This window comes from Leptonychotes weddellii, chromosome 2 (assembly GCF_054177405.1).
Source record: "Leptonychotes weddellii isolate Sample4059 chromosome 2, ASM5417740v2, whole genome shotgun sequence".
Classification (NCBI taxonomy): domain Eukaryota; kingdom Metazoa; phylum Chordata; class Mammalia; order Carnivora; family Phocidae; genus Leptonychotes; species Leptonychotes weddellii.
The window spans coordinates 113,267,405-113,290,134 of record NC_138370.1 but is presented as its reverse complement, the minus strand read 5'-3'; the positions used below and the strand labels follow the sequence as shown (position 1 = coordinate 113,290,134).

The 22,730-nt window shown below is 38.6% G+C and overlaps 1 protein-coding gene across 5 annotated transcripts in view; it reads right to left on the bottom strand.

The window, feature by feature from the left end:
* Positions 1 to 22,730, bottom strand: part of FAM13A (family with sequence similarity 13 member A) — a 105,919-nt gene that overhangs the window by 41,954 nt on the left and 41,235 nt on the right. For all 5 annotated transcript variants that reach the window (XM_081812160.1, XM_081812162.1, XM_031023849.2 and 2 more), the window contains 3 exons: positions 17,335 to 17,521; positions 3,679 to 3,755; positions 3,244 to 3,286 (listed from right to left, as the gene is read on the bottom strand). In XM_081812160.1, coding sequence (XP_081668286.1) covers positions 3,244 to 3,286; positions 3,679 to 3,755; positions 17,335 to 17,521 — 307 coding nt within the window. The remainder of the gene's footprint in view (positions 1 to 3,243; positions 3,287 to 3,678; positions 3,756 to 17,334; positions 17,522 to 22,730) is intronic.

The window sequence follows — 22,730 nt, the reverse complement described above, 5'->3', positions numbered from 1 at the left end:
TTTTTTTTTTTTTTTAAAGATTTTATTTATTTATTTGAGAGAGAGAGAGAATGAGAGACAGAGAGCACGAGAGGGAAGAGGGCAGAGGGGGAAGCAGACCCCCCGCTGAGCAGGGAGCCCGATGTGGGACTCGATCCCGGGACTCCAGGATCATGACCTGAGCCGAAGGCAGTCGCTTAACCAACTGAGCCACCCAGGCACCCACAGGTTTTGCTTTCTTGATAAAGAGATTAAATATAAGGTTACAGTTTTAATATTCTGGACTTCATACAGAAGCATGAAATATTTCCAATCAGAAAATAACTTACAGAAGGAATCAAATTGAAGCATAAGATTTAAGCTCTATTGTAAACAGAACTTTGAAAATCTGTATTTTCAGTGATATCTTTTGGAATCTAGAAATTGCTAGTTTTAAGGACGACCTTTCTTCTGGGTACTTCTAGATGTTCACTGAGCTTAAAAAGAAACAAATGAACAAAGGCTCTGGACTCCAACATATTCAGGGAATAGGATGCTAGGCTCTTCCTTACATTAGTTCATTTCATACATCCCAAAAAGGTATGTTTTATTAAAATGCCCACCTTTCGAAAACCTACCCATAAAAATCATAATTTCACTGGCCATCTGAGATCTTGAGCAGATTCTCTTTTTGGGTAAGATTAGTTGATTAAAAAAACTAAAAAGATGTGCAACGAAGGGGTAAATCCATGTTCACTTTTCAACACGTGCATTCAAACAAAAACACATCTAGGGCTGCAAAATGCTTATTTCAAAAATAAAGTCACAGTTGTGCCTGCATTTGCGTTTGAACCGCAGATTCTAAGACCAGCTTCTCTCTGCCTCTGTGTCCCTCTGAGGAGCATCTCTGAGACTGGGTTTAATGTTCCACATTCTAACGGAGATGCTAGTCAAAACAAGAAAGACCGACCACCTTTCCTCAATAGCTGGCATTTGTGGCCTTAATCTTACATGAATCTAAGAACTTACAAGGAAAATTTTAAAGGATGGTATTAATGAGGACCAACTTTCTTCATGGAAAATGAAACTGGAAAGAGCCATCCACGGTGAGCATGTAAACACTGGCTTCTTAATCTCAGGCTACAGGAGACGTGAAATAAAACACCGCTTAGGCAGAATTCTAGGAGGGGTAACCAAAGTCTAGACTTATTTTTCATCTCTGAAATTTAGGAATTGTTGTGATAGTACCAGAACACCAGATTAACTATTTAGGTTGTTTAATAAGTTCTAGAAAGTGCTACACATATTAAGTAGTAAACAATGACATTGCACTGTAAACAAGGGAAAGGGCTTTAAAAATGGAAAACATCTTTTCACGGTCTGTCCCTAATAATTAAATATATATATCCTTTAGTGAAAAAAGCACATGCCTTCCTGAGTAGAAGCATCATCCCAATCTTGTGGAGTGATGTCTTGTTTTTCTCCTTTGGGGCAGTTGTAAAAGAAACCTGACACGGAGAGCTTAGGCTGGATTTTAACTCACTGCTTAATTTTATCTCCCAGCTGAACGTATGATGACGATAATGATTATTAATAGTGAATGCTTAAGGAGTGCCAGCAGTGGGCTGGGTGCTGATTGGCAACAGCACATGGCTGACACATGTAAGAATAGGACCTGGCACATGGAAGCAGGATTTGAGATTTTTTCCCCATGATTCATCCACCACCATGGGAGCTGTCCACAAACATACCAAGGCAAACTGAGTTCAGCACGGATTTAGTTTGGGTGCCGCTTGGATTTATGAGTTAATGTTATGAAGTCCATCCACAAAGGCTGCTCTATACCCTTTTATCTCATAAAGGAGAACAGGCATAAAAGGGAGGAACTGAGAAGACCTCTCTAGGAGGCGGGCAAAGCAATCTTCTTCAAAGTCACGTTCAATGGCGTGATGAGTAAGTGCTTGCTGTGAGCAGAGGAAAAGAGCAGGGAAAGGGTGAAACAAGAAGGAAAACAAAGCAACGCTATCATGGGGGAAACTGTGCTCTGAAAAAAGGTACCTGGTGTCAGGGAAAAAAATGTCAGCTGGATGCCTGGGTCCCAAGGAAGGAAGCTTAAAGGAGTGGGAAATAAGAGATGAAAGAGGAGGCTCAGCAGCTGTGAAGTCAGAAAGAGGAAGCATTCCCCTCCTATTACCTGGCTAGGCTGATGAAGTAGACATGACAAGAACTGAAGAGAGGGAAAAGGACGAGTCCACAGCACCAGCGGGGAGCGGCAGGGAGGTGGCGATTCATTCCCAGCAATTTTATGCCAAATTGTACACGAGGGTGCATTTGTCTAAGAAGGGGGTCCACAGCTTTTAGAGTCTTAACCTCCGAGACTGTAGAATTCCAAGGCGGGTAGGGGACTGCAGCTGTTCACTGCCTTGTAGCTCCTAGCCCAGTACACGTACACAGCAGGACTCAACAGATGCTCCTAACTCCATCAGTGAATTAGGACAATGTCCAATAAAGATTAGGAATCACTGAGTTAGAGGGAGAGGTCTAGATGTAATTCATATTTCAAGGGTCAGAATTCAAGAACAGGTTGAAAAAAGCTTTAAATCTTGTCCAAGGGAAAAACTGATAAAAATACTGAAAGAGGAGTTGGAGGCATTTGGATGTAGATTACACACACATACATGAATGAAAAATGGGGCTGAGCACACTGAATGGAGGCCAGAGTTGGGAGCAAGGGAAATCACGTGGGGTCAGCATGGCGATGCCCTCAGAGAACGAGGAAGGTGGGAAATAACTGGAACTTGAAGATCTAGACAGCATAAGGGAGTTAGATCTTTTTTCTCCATGGTTTACTTAAAATGAGATAAAACTCAGAAAACAAACTGGGTTTAATAACTCACACTGAGTTTATCTTAATTTGAAAATTAATGAGATAAATCTCGGTGACAGATCCACTCAATGCATTGCCTATTTATTGCAATTACTTAAAAATGCATAAAAACATGGAAAATCAAACCAGTAGCTTTGGCTTTTTGTTTTGTTTTATGGAAAATCTAAAGGGAACTCTCCATGTTGCTGAAGTTTCTCTTTGCAAGCAAAGTAAAAGCATTTAAAAGCAAAAAGAATATGATTTCTCAAGGAATCTTTATGTTTCAGTATTTGCCTTTCCGATCAAACCCAGTCCTGTCAATCTCATTATTCCTTATTGACAGACTAATAGTGCTTCACGTGTGCTCTCAGGAACGTATGGACAGCCCAGTTACAATCAAAATTTTGTTAGCTACTCACCTCAAAATGCTGGGTATGTCTGCTGCCTTTTTCATCTTCTTTGCTATAAACAACAGCAACAACAAAATATCATAAAATGTCAGTTTTAGAACAATGCTTTTCATCCAGTGAAATTATGATTTCATTTATTTTAAAAGTAGGCTGAGTGGCTCTACATTAAATTCTTGTAAAATTCAGAAACAAGACAAAACAAAAAATCAAAATAAAACAAAACTAGAAACACAACCACGAATGGGGTTATTTGTCTTTAATAGCACCACAGAAGATTTTCTATTCTAAGCATTTTCCTTGCTATAAAATACTACTGGTAAACATACAGACCTCTAATTCTATTTTTTCTAGTTCTTGTAATGCACATTGTGTTAAGTGAAAAGAAAAAAAAGCAAGCTATTCATGCTCTTAGTAAGCAATGCGAGGAGCAAATGCTAAAATTACCTTTCATCGGACATCAGTTCAACATCGTCAGGTCCAGCCCTCTCATGAGATGGTGTGGAATTGAGGCTTTCCATATTCTGTAACAAAACAAATTGTAGGGGGCTGGGGCGATGGGTTAGCCCGGTGATGGGTATTAAGGAGGGCATGTATTGAATGAAGCACTGGGTGTTATACGCAAACAATGAATCATGGAACACTACATCAAAAACTAAAAATGTAATGTATGGTGACTAACATAACACAATAAAATTAAAAAAATAAAAACAAACAACAACAACAACAACAAAACAAACTGTGGTTGCCCAGTAGGAATGGTAAGAAATATGCAACAGCAGATCCTCCTTTATTTAAAACAGAAAGATCAGACAATACGCTGGTATAAATGAATTCTAGTCCTCATATTTCTATCTTTGTTAAAACTAGTAAAACTATAAAAGTTTAGTATATGCTGCTTGCATAAAATTGGATGTTGAATTTTATCATCCTTTTAATGAAGATATCGGACACCATCACAAAATGATCATTGTACCCTATAATGTCCTTGTTAGGTATCAGCCATACCTTACAGTTAAACATAACAAAACCCAGACTGTCAGAACATTAGGGTAGAATTAGAACTAGGACTGAGGAATCTGACCTTGAATCTTATCAGAAACCAATGTAACATTCATTGCTCATTTAACATATTTTCAGGATAAATTACCAATATAATGTGGGATAACATATAGCTTGTACCCAAACTGTAAACTATCCATGAATAGAAATGGTGTTAACTTAAGAACCTTTCTTTCTGTGATATTTAATATTAATCCTTATAATAGCTAAGATGGAAAAAATATAAATAGGAAACTTACTTTGAATAGCATGTATTTCAGGCTGACCAAGAGGGCTTAATACTTATCAGGAGGCATACCTGTAAGGTTTTTGTGACATGGCCAATACTTTCTGAATACAATTCAGGTGACTGAGCACATCATAAGTAAGCCATCACCATGAAGGAAGATTACAAAAAAGCAAAAAGAGCTCATTTATATTCAGTAAACCAAAAAAAAAAAAAGAGCTGTCCTAGAGATCTGAACCTGAATTTCATTGAACTCAAAGATTCATATCTGCTTTAAAAGGACATTAATAAGCACAGTCCACCTATTCTAGGTCATCAGAATAACACATATTGAAGCAACATGTGTTCATCTACATATTTATAACCTCCCATCGTGAAAAACCCTTTACAAAGCAAATCTGATTAAGGTTCTCAATAATCCCATGAAATCGACATATATAAAAATCCTCACAAAATAAACACATAATTAGAGTAGAAAACTAATCTTTGGTTTGGTAGATGAATGAATTGTTTTCCATTTATGTTGGTTTGGCCAACTTATCTGGAATTCTGAAAGTTTAAAACCCTGGGCTCTATCAGACAGTAGAAACAAAGGGAGACACAGCGTAACGTAATAGAATGGTGGCTCTGGAGTCGGAATGTTTGGGTTTGAATCCTAGCTCTATTATTTACCAACTGTCTGACCCTACTTGACCCTCAATGTCCACATCTGGAAAATGGAGATGGCAATATTAACAGAATTACATAGGCGGCCTTGGAGATTAAAGGAAATAATGCACGTAAAGAACATGAATAATACCTGGTACATTTAAAGGATATTAGCTATTGTTGTTGATGCTATTATTATTTCTAAAACTATGAAATCCACCTCCCCCCAAATATTTCACTACTATTTCTCCAGTTAAGGTGATGCTCTAGACACTGGGAAGAGTGTCTGTGTCTGCCATTACTAAACATCAATTTACATGCTTAGACGATTTACACAGTTCATTTTAGAATGGATCTGAGAAATAAAAATTATGACAACATTCAATTATATTTACATTTTTATAACTCTAAAGTTTGAGTTAGAAGAGGTCTCTCTAAAATGGCCTCTTATAATTGCTATTACCTGAATGTGATCTTCCTGATAAAGGGGGTTATATCTATGACAAAGAATCTGTGTTTGTTCTCACTCGTGGTCTTCAATAGATTATCAAAATCTTTAGTGTAAGATCTAGTGCAATAGCATTAGGTTTTTCTAAAGCTCTGAAACCTGAATTCCTAGGGAAAGCACAACCCTCTACCCTCAGATCATTTTAAAACAGTGTCAATGAAATACATTTTTAATTATATGCAAATGACTATTTCAGAATAAAAAAAATCTTCACATTAAGGGTAGGAAATATTCAGAAAGAGGGAAGAGAAAGTAAACTGTAGTAGTATTATATAAATTTAGATATTTCAGTAAGAAGATTTTTTTTCCCTATACAAAAAGAACCAAGATATAATTGCTTATAGGTTTTGAGAATTACAGAAAAAAGTTATGTTATACAATGGAAAACTCTGCAAAAAGCAGTTGTAAAATGTGAGAAAGTCTGGCTGATCTCCAGGGTTAAAACTAGTAAGCAGTAACTTGGACTCCCTCCCCCACTTGCTTTTTAAAAAATGTTTGATCCCTATGTTTAAGAACTCCCCAAGGATCTGTTTTTTTATGGATGTAATCGACAAAGGGTGACTTTCATTCTTGTTCCATATTCCTCTTTAAGGCTTTATAATAATTCCAACTTTCATGTTGTCCACACATTGGAGACTGTTGAATATTCATGAGCTGCTTTCACTAACGCAGCAGGCAAGCACACCGCGTTCATTCCTTGGCTAAGGCGGTTGCCCCTATACCTTTTGGACACAGGAACATGTGAAGAATGTGTTCCAACTGGCAACCTATCTCAGCTTTCTTCAGAATGAAACAAACAAGGGTAGTAAAGGTCTCTGAACACAGTAATACAAGTACCTATTTCCATGGATGCAAAACACACAATAAATTCTGACTTCCATTCTTCGCCTAAGGTTAAGATAAAGAAAGAGATCAGGAATTCCCCTCACTTCAGTGAGATGGGAGAAGGGGAAAATGGGATGTACAGGTCAAAAGAACAGCTGAAATGCAGAAGGCTTCCACTGTATGGGAAGAATGTTACTGGATTTCCAAATGTTCTGCAGCTATAATAGTACTTGCCTTAGGAGAAAATACGGATTTGATGCCTTCTGAAGGTTTTGAACTGTTTTATGTCCCAAACACTTCTCTAGGTGTGGTGAAAGAGGAGTTTATTAATGTTTGCACTTATGAAAGGTTAAAGTAATAAAACTCTTATAAAAATGTGTTACTGCATTAATTTTTACTTTAATTGGTCTTCTAAACTCAGGATCTTTTAAATGGGTAATTTTAAGAAAGAGCAAAGAACAGATTATGACTTTAAGAATAATTTAATGAAACTGCTTCTTGAATTGCATGAAAAAAAAACACATAAAGCTTAGTTTATAATCCATAAAATTCTGCTTCAGTTAAGTCTTACCAGTGACTTTCAAAACACACAGATGTGCTATGATAGAATTTAATTGGACAGTTTTTGGGTGTCAGAAGGAACTGAATTTTAAGAACCACCCTCCTCAATTATAAAAATAACCTCAAATCTAAAAAGAGCAAAATCCTTGAAAAAATTAGCTTTAGACTGTGGGATTTATTTTCAATTTTTCCCCTTGGCCCCCTGTCTGTTGTGGCATTGAAAGCTGGGCTCAAAACCTGTTTGACCACTGAAGCCCTTGAAAACACTTGGAGCAAAAACAAATTTGTCTTCTAAAGCTGTAAAATGCTGACAAGGCCTTTATAGAGGACACTGAAAAAAAAATGCTTTCCCTCCATATACAAACAGCTCAATCTGAAGGCTGCAGAGAACACTGGGAGCCAAAACAGGTTCATTATTCTAAACTTAGGCTCTAAGAGAAGGAAAATATTTGATATATTCTCATCAACAAAGGTTTAATGTGCATCTGAGTTTCTTTTTGTACCCTCCTTCAGAATGAAAGTACATTTTATGTTTTATTGCTTAAAGCAACTGTATAACTTAATCCATATTTAAGAAGAACTATTGTTAGGATACGAGGATGCTGATAGAACTTGCTAACTATCCACCCAAATCCACTCTACCTTCCTTCCAGAAATGACGTAGCCACATGCCCAGCAACAACGCATTCCCCAGTCTCTCCGGCAATGAAATATGGCCATGTGACCGACTCCTCTCCAACAGGATGCGCAATACAATGTGTGTGGCTTCTAGGCCTGGCCAATAAACTACCCCAGCAGGTACATTCCTCAATGCTCATGCTCTCCTTCTGTGAGCTGGAAAGGAGATGAAAACCACCATAGTTCACTGGAAGCTACTTGAAGATGACAGAGAGGAACTTGGCCTGGGTTCCTGAAAAACTGCACAGAGCAAGTCCTCTACTCCTCTCCCTGGCCCTCAACTTTTTTTTAGGTTGTTACGGGAGAAGGAACATTTACTGTGTTCAAGACATTGTGTTTTGGGTCTTCTTGTTATGCAAGTTACCCTAAAAAATATGGCAACCATTCATGCACTTTTTTTCAACACATTTTTTTGATGAGTGCTGAACTCTGCTGGGCATTGGGGTACAAAGGTGAGAGGTGAACCAGACAGACACTGGTCCTTGTCATCATGACTTCTGTATTTTGGTTACTCCTCCAACTGGAGTTTGCTACACTGTTAATATTATCTTTATTTCTAAGATAGGTTCTTTCTGAATGATAATTGCTAAACGTTAATTGGCAAAACATAAAATTCAAAGTGGTCAGCACATTCTTTCCTTATTCAATAGTATGCAAAGGAAAGAAATTCTAGATGTGTGTATCAATGTGGTGAGCTTAAAAAGTTAGAAGAGTATTTGGGTGCCTGGGTGGCTCAGTTGGTTAAGCGACTGCCTTCGGCTCAGGTCATGATCCCGGAGTCCTGGGATCGAGTCCTGCATCAGGCTCCCGGCTCAGTGGGGAGCCTGCTTCTCCCTCTGACTCTCTCCCTTCTCATGCTGTTTCTCTCTCTCTCTCAAATAAATAAATAAAATCTTAAAAAAAAAAAAGAAGAGTATTTATTTTTCTTAGATGAAGGGTAGGTTGTGGTTAGAACATAGGGACAGACCTTTGGTGTAATGTGAAGGAGGTAGTGGGGCAAACCGTTCAAGTTTCTGATGAAACAGTCTTTAGATCAAAGTAAGTTACAGTCAAACCCCTCCACCCCTCCTCTAGGCTCCATCCCTTATCAATTACTCAAGAACATTGATCCTGCAATGGATCCCCTTCTCTTGCACATCATTCCCTCCCTCTTTTGATTTATCTTACACAAATACTCTGCCATATCACTGTGTTGTTTTTTTTTTTTTTTAAGATTTTATTTATTTATTTGAGAGAGAGAGCACGAGTGTGGGGTGGGGGCAGAGGGAGAGGGAGAAGCAGACTCCTTGCTGAGCAGGGAGCCTGACATGGGGCTCGAACCCAGGACCCTGAGATCATGACCTGAGTCAAAGGCAGATGCTTAACCACTGAGCCACCCAGGCACCCCCATGTCACTGTCTTAAAACCCCTCTCTTGATCTTACATTATCTCCAGCTGCTGCTTCATTTTTCTTCACCCCCTAAAGAGGCAAACCTCTTCAAAGACTTTCCATACCTGCAGTACCTAATTCATTTCCCCCGATTCTTTCTTGAACCCATCTAACTAGATGTTTTCCTCTCTCTTCCACCCAAATCTACCATCAAGGTAGATGTGGGTGAGCTATATACATGTGCAATTACTATTCACTCACTATTCTGATTTCTGTCTTCTGATTTGCTCTTAACTGACATCTAATAAGGCTCTTGCCCACATGTTTGCACTGAAAATTGCTAGTTGCTCCTTCTTAATCTTTTTTGCTTATACCTTCTCATCTGCCTACCCACTAAATGTTGGTATGTCCCAAAATGCTGTCATAGCTCAAACCAGCCCAAGGCTTTAAGTGCCAACTGGTGCCAAAGACTTCCAAACTTATTCCATCTCTCCCTTGAACTCCAGATTCATGTATCTAACTGCCTACTTGGTTCTTTACTAATAAACATCTTAAGCTCAACATATCCAAATGAAACTTTGATTCCCCCCCCACTCCGAATCTGCCCCTCCAATAGTTTTCTCCATCCTTCCAGCTAGCTATTTCAAACGTCTCGGAGTCATCCTGCATCCCCCCTCTTTCTTCACACCCACATCCAATCTATTAGAAAATCCTCTTGTTTTTACCTTAAAATACATCCATAGTCTGACTTTACCACCTTCACAGCTATCATCCTGGCCTAAATTGGTATCATCTCTTGATTTGATTATGTCAATTATTTTGCTTTAGTGTTTGTTCATCCCTTACCACCTCTGGGCTATTCTCCCCCATCCTCCTGGCTATTCTTAACATAGTTGCTAGAGTGATTCTTTCAAAAGGTACACCAGAAAATGATTTTCTTCTCTTTGATCCTCTAATGCCTCCTCATCTCACTCAAGGTAAATCCCAAAGACCTAAAAATGGCTACGAAAGCTTAAGTGATCAGTACCCTTGCTACATCTCTGACCTCATCTCTTAAAATCATCCTCCACTCTGCTCCAATCACAGCAGCCTCTTGCTTATCCTCAGCAGGCTAAGCCTGCTGCCCCCTCTCCCTAGATAGCTTCTCCCCAAAGTTCCTGATGGCTCACTCCTTCACCTCTTTCAGGTCCCTGCACAAATCTTCTCAGTGAGGCCTAACCCCAGTACCCTCTGTACAACATCAATCCTACACCTCCCACCACTTCCTGTCTTTTATGCCCGCTTCATTTCTCTCCACAGCATGTGTCACCATCTATTTATTTTCTTGTTTCTTATTTGATCCTATAAAGAATGTAAACTTCATGATGGCTGACAATGTGTCCATTTTGATAACCATTGTGTCATTGGTTCCTGAAAGAGTGCTTGTCATATAGTTAGTTCTATAACTGAAAGAATGAATAATTTTAAATCAGTGGCTCACAATGTTGGGCTTTTTTACATTATATGGATACTACCCAGAGAGTCACTGTCAGGTAGTTTTTGACAGGAGTTCTTGCTGAGTCGTAGTGCACTGAAAACAAAGGCTGAAAATCACTGCATTAGGCAGAGGACTGTTTTGCAGAGGTAAGGCAGTGTGGGGCTGGGAGCGGGTGCAGACATGTCGGGTGGCTGTTTTGATGTTCCAGGGCAGTTATAACAAGGGCCTCAGCGATGTGATGGCAATAAAAAGGGACAAGGGGAACCTTCATAACATTTTAAAAACAGAGTCAACTAAATTTGACAACTGATTGAAAAGCTGGAGGAGGGACTAGGGGCAAGTCCAAGAAATGACTTAGAAAAGGGCTGAGAAGATGATGGTGTGATGAGATCAGATGGCTCTCCTGGTGAAAAAGAGATCAAAGAGGGACAATGAGTTTGGTTTTAGCCCGTTGACTTATTTTCTTTCTTTCTTTCTTCCTTCCTTCCTTTCTCTTTTTTTCCTTCCTTCCTTCCTTCCTTCTTTTAGAGAGGGGGAGGGGCAGAGGGAGAGGGAGAGAGAGAAATCTCCAGCAGACTCCCCACTGAGCACAGAGTCTGACACAGGGCTCGATCTCACAACTCTGAGATCATAACCTGAGCTGAAACCAAGAGTCAGACGCTTCACCGACTGAGCCACCCAGGTGCCCCCAACACATTGACTTTCTAGGGTGAACTGGGGAGAGCTTCAATCAAATGTTGACTTGCAAGTCATTTGTAGAGCGGTGATGTCTGACACTATGCAAGTGGAAAAGCTCTCAAGTTAAAGTGCTAATGGAAAGGAGAAATGGGACAAAACTTAGGGAACATCTCCATCCATGTATGTTTTGTGGAAGATGAGCCAGTGAAGAGATGACCTGGAAGAAAGTCACTGGGGATGAGAGGGCATGGAGAGGTCAGTGTCACAGAGGCTGAGGGAGAGAGTTCTGAGAAAAAGGGATGAAGTGTCAAGCCCCACGAGGACTTGAGGAGTCAAGGACCAAGCAGACATCAGAGCACAGGTGTCTTCAAAGGCCATTTCCAACCCCATGTCCAAACAGTGACATGGAGAAAGCAGTTTCCTCAGAGAAGTGGATGTAGCATCTGGGCTACTGGGGTTGATGAGTGAGTGCAGACTGTTCAGAACGTCTGATGGCAAATGAAGGAAACAGACTGGTCATCAGAACAGAGGGGGAAGAAAGGGACTTATGTACGAATTGTGTTCAGTTTTCTCTATTCTTTAGCACACTGAGTTGCTTTTAAATCTCACAAAAAACCACAACGACCTATTAATATTCCCACTTTACGGATGAAGCAACTGAGGGACAAAATATGCCCACTTACCATAGATATTAAGTGATAAAGTTGAAATGGAAACTCAGGTCTGACTGTAAGAGCTATGCTCTTACCTTGAACCCTGCCTGTGATTTCAGAGGGTGTACAAAACATTAAATAGATGTTGTTTATTTTTTGGTTATTATTTTTAAAAGATTTATTTGAGAGAGAGAGAGCATGCAGTGGGGTGGAGAGGGGCAGAAGGAGAGAAAGAATCTCAAGCAGACTCCTCACTGAGTGCAGGACCCTGAGATCATGACGTGAGCTGAAATCAAGAGTCAGGCACTTAACTGACTGAGCCACCCAGGCGCCCCTAAATTGATGTTGTTTATGAAGAAGAGAGCTACTAGACTATGTTTTTGTTTTTTTATGTAATGAGTAATGCTTATTATAGAATTAATGTCACATGGAGAACATTTGAAGAACAGAGGATAGAGTAACAGTTGCTTCTAATACCACTATTACCACCATCATACAATCACTTTAGGCACATTTTCTTGCAGTCTTTTTTCCTGGGAATGAACATTTGTACATATAATTTATATACACACACATATACTTATATAATATATACACATATATATGTATACATGTATGAATGTACACACTGTGTATACTGCTTTATAATCTACTTTAATATTGAGGGAGGATATAGGGGAACCCCACCTCCACCACTCACGTGTGACCTTGGACAAGTTGTTTACTCTCCTCTGCCTCATTCTCCTCATGTTTAGAATGAGAATTATAATAATAATAAATCCACCTTCTGGATTATTGGGAGGATTAAAATTGATAATATATACAAAGCACTTAAAATATAACTTGTCAATGGTTTTTATTTTATTACAAAGTCTTCACAATCCTAATTTTATTGAATTGACGTACAAATGTTGCTTATCTGATCTCGCACTTTTGAACATTTAAATTGCTTCTAATTTTCCATGATTAAAGAAAGCCTTGTGGTGAGCAAATTAATACTATTATTTTTTGCATATTTAAGTAGAACCGAGTGGCAGAAGTATGATTACTGGATAAAATGCATGACTGACTTATGACTTTTGATTCAAGCTGTTAAATCGTGCCCAGGAGAGAAAGCTTTTAGAGATGGAGCCTTTTTCTAGGCCAATAGAAATGAGCCAATGAAGAGGAAGCCAATGAAAAGGAAAAGTGTGTGAGTGTATGTATATGTTTGTACATGTACATGGGTGCGGGGTGGGGAGATGGATGTAGAAGGTAGAATTTACAAAGATACTTCTAGATTTTAGAGGTTAACCTGAGAAATCAGAAAAATCATGTTATCATTTGAGCAGGTGAGAAAAGAAAATGAGTAGAGTTCTAGAGACATTTTGAAGCAGGAGTGAGGGCGGTTGCTGAAACAAGCTGCGTATCTTAGTTCTTCAAAGTAAATCAGGAGACAAGGTTTTCCTCTGAGAATGACTGATGGGCACAGGTATGAGCCAAGAGTTTAAAGAGGGAAGAAAAGTTTGGGACTGTGGCAATAATTAGAGATAAGGCAGAACACTCTAATGTCACTTACTACCCCTAATTTTTAAACTCTGAATTATCTGTAGTCTCTTGGTCTCTGCTGGTCATGACAGTCTCAAGAGGTGAAAACACAAAGGGGAACATGCCCAGACAGTTCCCGCTTTAGAGATTCCAAATCTGCAAGATGCTTTTTTTGGTCTACAGCATATTCTCCTCAGTTGTATTGTGGGCTGGTGTGATCAGTGTGAAATTATTAGTCACTGTGTTCAGTTACTCTCCTCTCACTTTCTCTGGAAAATGGCTTTTGTTCCCATCTCTTCACCCAAACTGCTTTTACTAAGTGATATCCAGCTTGCTAATCCCAATGGTCAAACTCTCAGTTTTCTGCTTAACCCATCATCTGACCTTTTCTGCTCCTTGAGACACTGTTCACTTGGCTGCCAAGGCACTAAACTCACCTTGTCTGTCTTCTACTTTGCTAGTCTCATAAGTCTCCTCCCCTGGTACCTTCTCATTTCCCCATCCTCTAAATGTTGGTGTGTCTCAGGGCCCACCGTCCCTGAGGCAACTTCTCTTTCCTGTCCACATTCACTCCCTTGGTCATCTCACCCAGTATACTGGCTTTAAATATCCTCCATCTGCTGATGACTCCCACACTGTATCTACAGCCAGGATTTCCTCCCTAAACTCTTGGCCCAGGAATCCACTTCCTTCCTTGCCATGCTCTCTTAGATATCTAATGGGCAGCTTAATCTTATGTCCAAAACTGAACCCAAACTTCTGTCTGTCTTCTCTATCTCAGCTAAACTGGCAACGCAAATCTAGTTGCTCAGGCCAAAAACCTTGGAGTCATCTTTGACTCCTTGATTACTTTCACACCACACAGGTAATGTCAAGAAATCCTGTCAATTCTACTTTCAAAACACATGCAGAATCTGTTCACTATGTCATGACTACTGCAATGTACCACTCCGGAAGGAGTTTAGTCATGTGAACAGTGCCCCCTAGAGTAGTGCATTGTACAGCCTGCAAGGAAATATATGCTGGCTCTGGTATGACCTTAGTTCAAACCATCATCATCTCAAATCTAGATTATTGCAATAGCTTCTTAACTGGGTTCCCTGTTTCTGCCCCTGCCTGCTTACTGTCTATTCTCAACATAGTAGTTGAACCAATTTCAGTAAGCCAGATCACTTTTCTACCTAGAACCCTCAACTGGATTCTCATCTCATCCAGAATAAAGGCAGAGTCCTTACAATGATCTATGAGGTCCTACTTCATCTGCCCACCCTCTCCCATTACCTCTTTAATTTTGCTCACTCTCTTCCAATCACAATGGGGTCTTTGTGGTTTCTTGAATTTTGTAGATAAATGACTGTCTCCAGGCCTTTGCACCTACTATCATAGTATAGCCTGCTTCCTTACTTTCTCTAAATCTTTACACTCAAATGTCAAATTCTCGGAAGGTCTTCCCAGACCACTCTATTTAAAATTGCATCACCTGCCCCCTCACAATTCCTATTTCCTGCTTTATGTTTCTTCCTAGTAGTTATCACTATCCAATATATTTTGTGTTTTACTTACTTATCTTGATTATTGTCTGTTTCCCCTACTAGGATGTAAGCTCCAGGAGGACAGCTACCTTTGCCTGTTTTTCTCACTGCTTTATCTCCAGGATCTGAAATATTTCCTGGCACATAAAGGCATATAATTACATATAATTCTCCCTCCTCCCTTGCTGACCCAGCTATAGAAATAAATGTTTAGTCAGGGTGTAAAGAACTTGAAATGGAGTAGGAAAAGGTGTTGGGGGAGAGTTGGGAAAAGTAAAATTAGGAGGTTAAACATAAGGGACAAGTTAAGATACACAACTTTTAAGATGTAGTCTTAATACTTGCTATGTTCCCTGGCTCTTTGCTTTGTGGTTACCTGTGAAGATTAGATTTAAAAATTTATGGAATATGACAGTTAGAAAAGCTCTTAGAGAACACCCTCACTTTAGATGAGGAAGTTTTTCTTCTGAGTTGTGCTGGCAGGTTTTTAAATTATTCACTGCAACAAAGACATGGTCCACTTAGCTCACTTATGTTAATAGGTGACATTCACAATCCTGGAATGAGGAAACTGACAACTAAGGTGGGGGCAAATCCTTTCACATAAAAAAGACCGGATAGCATTAGGCTCTCCCATCCAAACATTTTTAAACAGAGAATATGTCTATAGTTTTATCAGTCAAACACATATTCTAAGGAATAAATGTACTTTTTCACTTTTATTAGTTATTACCACCTAGCTAATTTAAGACACCATTCCTGGTGGGAAAAAAAAATTAATGGGTTAAATTCATATAAAAAGGGATTGAGATAGAGAAGCACATCTTTCCAAAGAAGTCAACTGTTGGAATTTTAGTCATTGTGAATCTCTTTGGCAGATAAGCAAATTGTGAGCCAAATAAAGTGCTAATGAGATTAGCACCAGTTATTTTATTTAAAAATTTACTTTCCTCCAAATAAGAATTAAGTTAATGTTAAAAACATTTAATGTGCAATGGTTCCAAAGCTTACGTTCTTTATTTGGAGTGTATAAGACATGGGCCTGCGGTAGGTGATTGCTTCTGTCCCTTCTAGCTGATTACTTTACTTCTAGAAACAGAGTATCAAGACATTTGGAGGGAAAGGGGCGTCTTGGTGGCTCAGTTGCTTAAACGTCTGCCTTCGGCTCAGGTCATGATCTCAGGGTTCTGGGATCGGGCGCTGCGATGGGCTCCCTGCTCAGCAGGGAGTCTGCTTCTCCCTCTCCCTCTGCCTGCCGCTCCCCCTTCTCTCAAATAAATAAATAAATAAATAAATAAATAAATAAATAAATATCTTAAAAAAAAAAGATATTTGGAGGGAAAAAAAGAAATTAACATGTTTCCCTGGATTTGCATTTACGTATATTTTATTTAGGGCCAAACTGGGAATCTTCTCTAAGCACATGTCGAAACTGACAATGGAAAACAGATGGCCTGTAAGTTTGCTAAATGTATAGAAAACCCAACATGGAGCTAAAAGCTTGTCAGAGATCGAATAGATCGGAGCATTTACATATTGAACAGTAAGAATGGGCATTACTTTTTTTCATTAGGGGGACTCCAGCTCATGTTATGTTATAAATTCTATCTTTAGTTTTCGTTGTTGTTAAATTTTTTAAAACTAAAGGGACTAAGCGGACAGGCTTTGGTTCTCACTTCTCAGAGAAAATGAAGCATACGCAGAAGAGGAGGATGTATACTAATAGTTAAACTGAATAAATATTTGTTATTGACAGAAACCCCTTGTAATAATTTATATATCAAATCAGTGATCCAGGGTTCAGGTCTGAGGTAACTCTGTAAGAAGCTGATCTTTTTTGTTTTTGTTTCTGATTAATTTGGAAGAAAATACTTTATAGAGTATAGATTTGAACTAAATTTCTGAACACAGAGATTTCTGTACACAAAGATAGTTGATCCTCTTTCCCTATGTAGTTTTCTTTCACCTGACTTTAAGTTCATTAATTTTTTTTTTTTACATCATATATATGAGAATGAACAGAATGGGGGAAAATAAAAAATGCTTTAATGACAATATTCCAAAAATACAATTTAAAAATACTCAAAAGAATGAGATAAAAATCATTTGAATAACATGGAAATCAAAGTGTGCTGTCTGTTTCTTTTGACAGAATATAATCTTTCTCAGCTTTGATTTTTATATTTACTAAAAAGAAATACAAGTGTGTACACTTAGTAGCTCTGAGGCCTTCACAACTCATATCCTATAGTCCTATGAAGCTCATGATTGAAATTATTATTTTTTTACAAAGCAAGGGAAAGAGATGTGATATTTCCTAACTGGTTACAAGTAAAAGTTTTATAGAATTTTCACTTACCACAAGACCATCTTGATTTTCACTGAGTTCAGAAAGTTTGGAACTGGATTTCTGACGTTTAGGTTTGCCCCTTTCTCCAATATAACCAGAAGTACTTTCATACAATTTTTCCACTTCCTGAGCATTCAAAATACAATCTTCAAGGTTGTTGAACCCAGAAGGAATATTTTCTTTGTTGATAAGTCCCCTTGAATTAAAAAAAAAAAAAGGCTTAATTTTAAAAGGTAAAAGGGATATTTTAATGACACTGTCACTGCATCACATGGGAAATCAGAAGAGTGCCCAGAAATTCCAGTTTGCCTCTTCGATCAAAATCTGAGCACAGTGCTACTCCTGAGACCACTTGGTGCCAAATAAATCACATTACAAGAGAAATTATTCCTAGAGGCAAACTGGCAAGGACTGTGTTTCTACCAATGAACAACTTTTGAGGTTGTACCAAAAGTAATTTGTATTCAAACAGGGAAAACAGTGCAATCTTACAAAAAAATTTCCCATTATTAACAGATTACATACACACACATATTTGATTTTATTTTAAAGATTTACTTATTTGTTTTAGAGAGAGAGGGAGGGAGAGAGAATGCATGTGTGCATGGGGGCAGGGGGTAGAGGGAGAGAGAGAATCTTAAGCAGACTCCCCGCTAAGTGCAGAGCCTGATGCAGGGCTTGATCTCATGACCCTGAGATCATGACCTGAGCTGAAATCAAGAGTTGGACGCTTAACTGACTGAGCCACCCAGGCTCCCCTGCTATACACACATTTTATAATACAATGTGTGGACAAAAATCTGAAAAGGAAATATGATGTCTTTTTCTCTTGAATGGGACAAACTGATTTTCCCAAATGATAAAGACATTTTAGCATAGCAGAGAAGCATTAGTAACAAACTCTGACTGCATGTGATAATCTTGGTAGAAATAGTATAAATTAAAAAAAACTGTGGAATACAAAGCATTTTAACTAAAGTATGGATTTGTTACTTCCCAGTACAAGGAGTTTCAGGATGTAAACTTCTAACTGGATGTCCTTCATGACTTAGTTTATTTTTCTTTTAAGATTTTATCTATTGGGCGCCTGGGTGGCTCAGTTGGTTGAGCAACTGCCTTCAGCTCAGGTCATGATCCTGGAGTCCCTGGATTGAGTCCCGCATCAGGCTCCCTGCTTGGCAGGGAGTCTGCTTCACCCTCTGACCCTCCCCCCTCTCATGTGCTCTCTCTCTCTCCTCTCATCCTCTCTCTCAAATAAATAAATAAAATCTTAAAAAAAAAAAAAGATTTTATCTATTTATTTCTCAGCAAGCAAGCACAAGCAGCGGGAGTGGGAGAGGGAGAAGCAGGCTCTCTGCTGAGCAGGGAGCCCGATGCGGGACTCAATCCCAGGACCCTGGGATCATGACCTGAGCTGAAGGCAGATGCTTAACCAACTGAGCCACCCAGGTGCCCTGTTCTGACTTAGTTTTAGAAGCAGATATGAATGTCATAACTACAGAATTTAATTCACTTAATATTCTTGAAATTGTTCTGAGTATTTTAAACATTCCCTTAAGGAGTTTCCATAAAATTAAATTACTTAGCAAACTGTTTGTTTTTTTACTACATCACAAGACAAATTAAGCCATCAGGGTAGCATCATGGCGTGCCAAGGTACAAATGAATGAGATCTTTCCCTTACGGTATGACTGAGTTAAGGTAACTCCCTAAACACTTACAGTTCTATTTTGAAATAAATGAGCTCTAAAGAGCAAAACAGATGACTATATTTTACCATCAGTTCAACCACATACAAAAATGAAAGATAATGTTAAATATTTATTCTGCCATCTAAATTCACATCCTAGCTTAGATGGGCTTATCATGGAGGCAAAATTATGAATTAAACATTATCCTAATATTTTCAAAGTTACACTATCTTTGGTGATTTTTAGCACTCCATATTTAATTTAGTCTTATTTTATATAACTTTTAATGTAAAAATATACACTTAGTAAAATTATAGAAAAGATTTATGCAACAAATACTAGAAATACCCTCAGTATAAAATCATTGAAGGCAGAGGAACACTGGACAGGGACTACATGCTGGCACATATACTTATGCAGATACTCTTCAATCTTCCCTCCACGCACTGAGTGTTGCCTTTCACAGATGGCTGGATGAGTTTGGTCTCAACTTCAGAATTAATTATTTTACTATATAAATTCTGTCTATCACTCTTTATACTTCTCCTAACTCCTAGGGTATACATCCTTTATAATTTTTTATTGAGGGGTTTTTATGTTTGAAAGCTGTTATGACAGAATTGTGTTTCCCCCCAATTCCTCTGCTGAAGCCCTCACCTTCTGTTAATATGACTGTTTTTGGAGACAGGGCCTTTTCAGAGGTAATTAAGGCTCGATGAGGCCATAAGGGTGGGTGCCGTAATCCAACAGAACTGGTGTTCTAATAAGAGGAGGAGGGATGCCTCGGTAGCTCAGTTGGTTGGCTGCCTTCGGCTCAGGTCATGATCCCAGGGTCCTGGGATCGAGTCCCACATCAGCCTCCCTGCTCAGCAGGGAGCCTGCTTCTCCTTCTCCCACTACCCCCTGCTTGTGTTCGCTCGCTGAGAAATAAATAGATAAAATCTTAGAAGAAAAAAAGAAAAGAAAAGGAGGAGACACCAGGAGAGTACCACATGGAGGAAAGGCCATGGGAGGACACGGTGAGAAGGACCCATCTGCAAGTGCAAGAGAAAGGTCTCATCAGAAGCCAACCCTGTCTGTACCTTGATCCTGGACTTCCAGCCTCCAGAACTATGAGGAAATAAATCCCTGTTGCTTAAGCCACCCAGACTGTAGTATTTTGTTATGGCAGCCCTAGTAGACTAATACAAAAGCTAAAAACCAGTTTATTTTATAATCACAAAGTTTATTTTATAATCTTTTATAAAACACAAAGTTTATTTTATAATCTTTTTGAATAGTGAATGAATGACTGGAATAAAAGCTGTCAAAACAAATACATGGAAATCTGTTCAGCATGCTCATGTGGAAATCCTGTTCTCTTACATAAAAGAAAAAGTCTCTGCTTTTGTGCAAGTCAACACCTTTCAGCCACGATACATATGTGACTATGAGGAGCGCTGGTATATAATTCCTGCCTGCAACATTCTGACAGGTTTCAGTCATACTTGACATCACTGAAATCTGACATGAATTCAGATTTCTGGGGCCTCTCACTTTATCTGAAGTTTCTTCCTCACCACCCCTACAAACACACTTAATGTTCTGGCAATACTCAACTATTTATCATTCCCCTGATACAGCACTGGGTTTTTTTGGTCTTTTCTTTTCTTTTTTTTTTCTTACTTTGCAGTAGGAATTTAATATAGTATTTCTATAATAAATATGTACCAATTCCAGTTTATTGTGTTTTGGACAGCTGAAACCACTTTCACCTAAATTACCCTTTGCTTTTAAGAAAATATTTATTATCAAATTTTCACACATACAGAGGAGACACTATCACAACGAATTTCCATATACCCATCACCAAGGGTCCTCATTTCCATGCACCTGGCAGATGGCAAGTTTTTTAAATAAATGAATTAAACTGAACCTCTTCACATATTGAATGTATTGCTTAAACTTTGGTACTTTTATAGTAGCAATAATAATATAAGCCTGATAATATTTCCTTATAAATTTAGACAAAATAAGAAATCATTTGCACTAAAATGAAATATTTGTAAGTCTTAGTCTATCTTCTGTATTTATTTCAAAAAATCTGCCATGATGACTTTAATACAGACTTAATGACTCTAATCTCACCCTGAAGTATGGTTATCATTGACTTCAAGGATATATTTTTTTACTTGGTTGCAGCTTTAAGTTGTTAGGAGGCAAAATAATAGACAAAAATACAATGAATTTCTAATTTTTAAAAACTCTTTTAAACCATTCCATAAGGTTAATAGTTTTGAATAGAATAAAGTCTAGCTTAATCTTTATTTTTTAAGCAAAGCCTGATGAAAATCTTTGATAAATGAATCAATTATGCATAGGTATATACTAAGAAAAACATACTTACTATAGGCTATGATAATGATTCTCAACCTTTGCCCAATCAGTGATATGTCGGTATATCTCCTGGGGACATACTGGAGAGAACCTTCATGGGGACAAAAGTAGTAGGTCTGGGACCCTGAGAGATAAGGGCCTTGCTCCTCCCCAGACCTGGCGAGCTCAGAGAGGCAGTGCAGTGTGGACTGGGAGTTGAAGAGAAAGGACTATCAAGACATGTTAATTACCCAGCATGTCAGGTTAGGAAGACACCAGAGGCCTAGGAGGCTGAGGCCAACAGGGAGCATAGGACGGGGACTTCTGCGTGCCCAGACGACGCACCAAGGAAAAAGAGTAATGTGAGACTATAAGTTACCGTGGCCACACACAGTTTTCGGCTCGAGATTTACTCACTCAGTGTCCAACTCTAGTCTGACCACAATGAGTGACCAGCATGAGCAGTGAAGGAAATACCAGAGAAGAAAAAATAAGGGGAAGGCTAGAGTTTCACAGGTTGTTAGATTAGTCGGTCTCTACCGTTCTTCATCTCCTTTTGTTCTCCTGATATTGACAGTAAAGTATGATCAAGAGAACTTAGAAACATGCCTGGATGTGGGAAACTCTAAATTCTGCAGGAAAGGTTACTCTATGTTTCATATTTTTCTACCGCCTGTTCATTTGGACCTTACCCCACTGTGCTGTCCCCTGCCCTGTCGCCATGCAGCATCAACCGTCAACACTACAACCATCTGCTCTGTTCTCTCTCTTGTCTTACTACCACTTCCAACCTCTGCTTGCTATCCCTCTGTCCAAACAAAGAGGGTGGAAAGCATGATGTCGTGACACATGTCGTGACACACTAAGGATATTTTAAAAATGCAATGTGTTGCTACATACTATTTGGCAAAAAATGAGACGGGGGATAAGAACAGTATTAAATAATTTGTACTTGCTGTGTAACACAATATAGGCAGTACACAAGTTAATTTTACTCCTAAACGTTTTCTATAAAGCTTAGTCAGTAGCTAATTTTAAATGTAAATACCTCCTGTATTATAATTTTCCTATTTTGTAAAGGTAATATTATAGCACTCCCTCCTATCCACCAGCCACAAGACAAATTTTTTTTTTAAAGTGCTCCTTATATCACTTAAAAAGTCAGTGGTGTATACCACTGATACTGTTTTATTCCTAAAATTACATTTGCTAGTATGGCCCTTAAACATCTTCATGATATGCAGCATGGTATTTATTTATACCACTTATCTTTTGCGTCTTTCTTTAAGCAAAAAGAAGTTTCCTTTTATCCCCCCTAAGATTTTGATGTGCATTATGAATCCAGGTGAAAAGGAATGA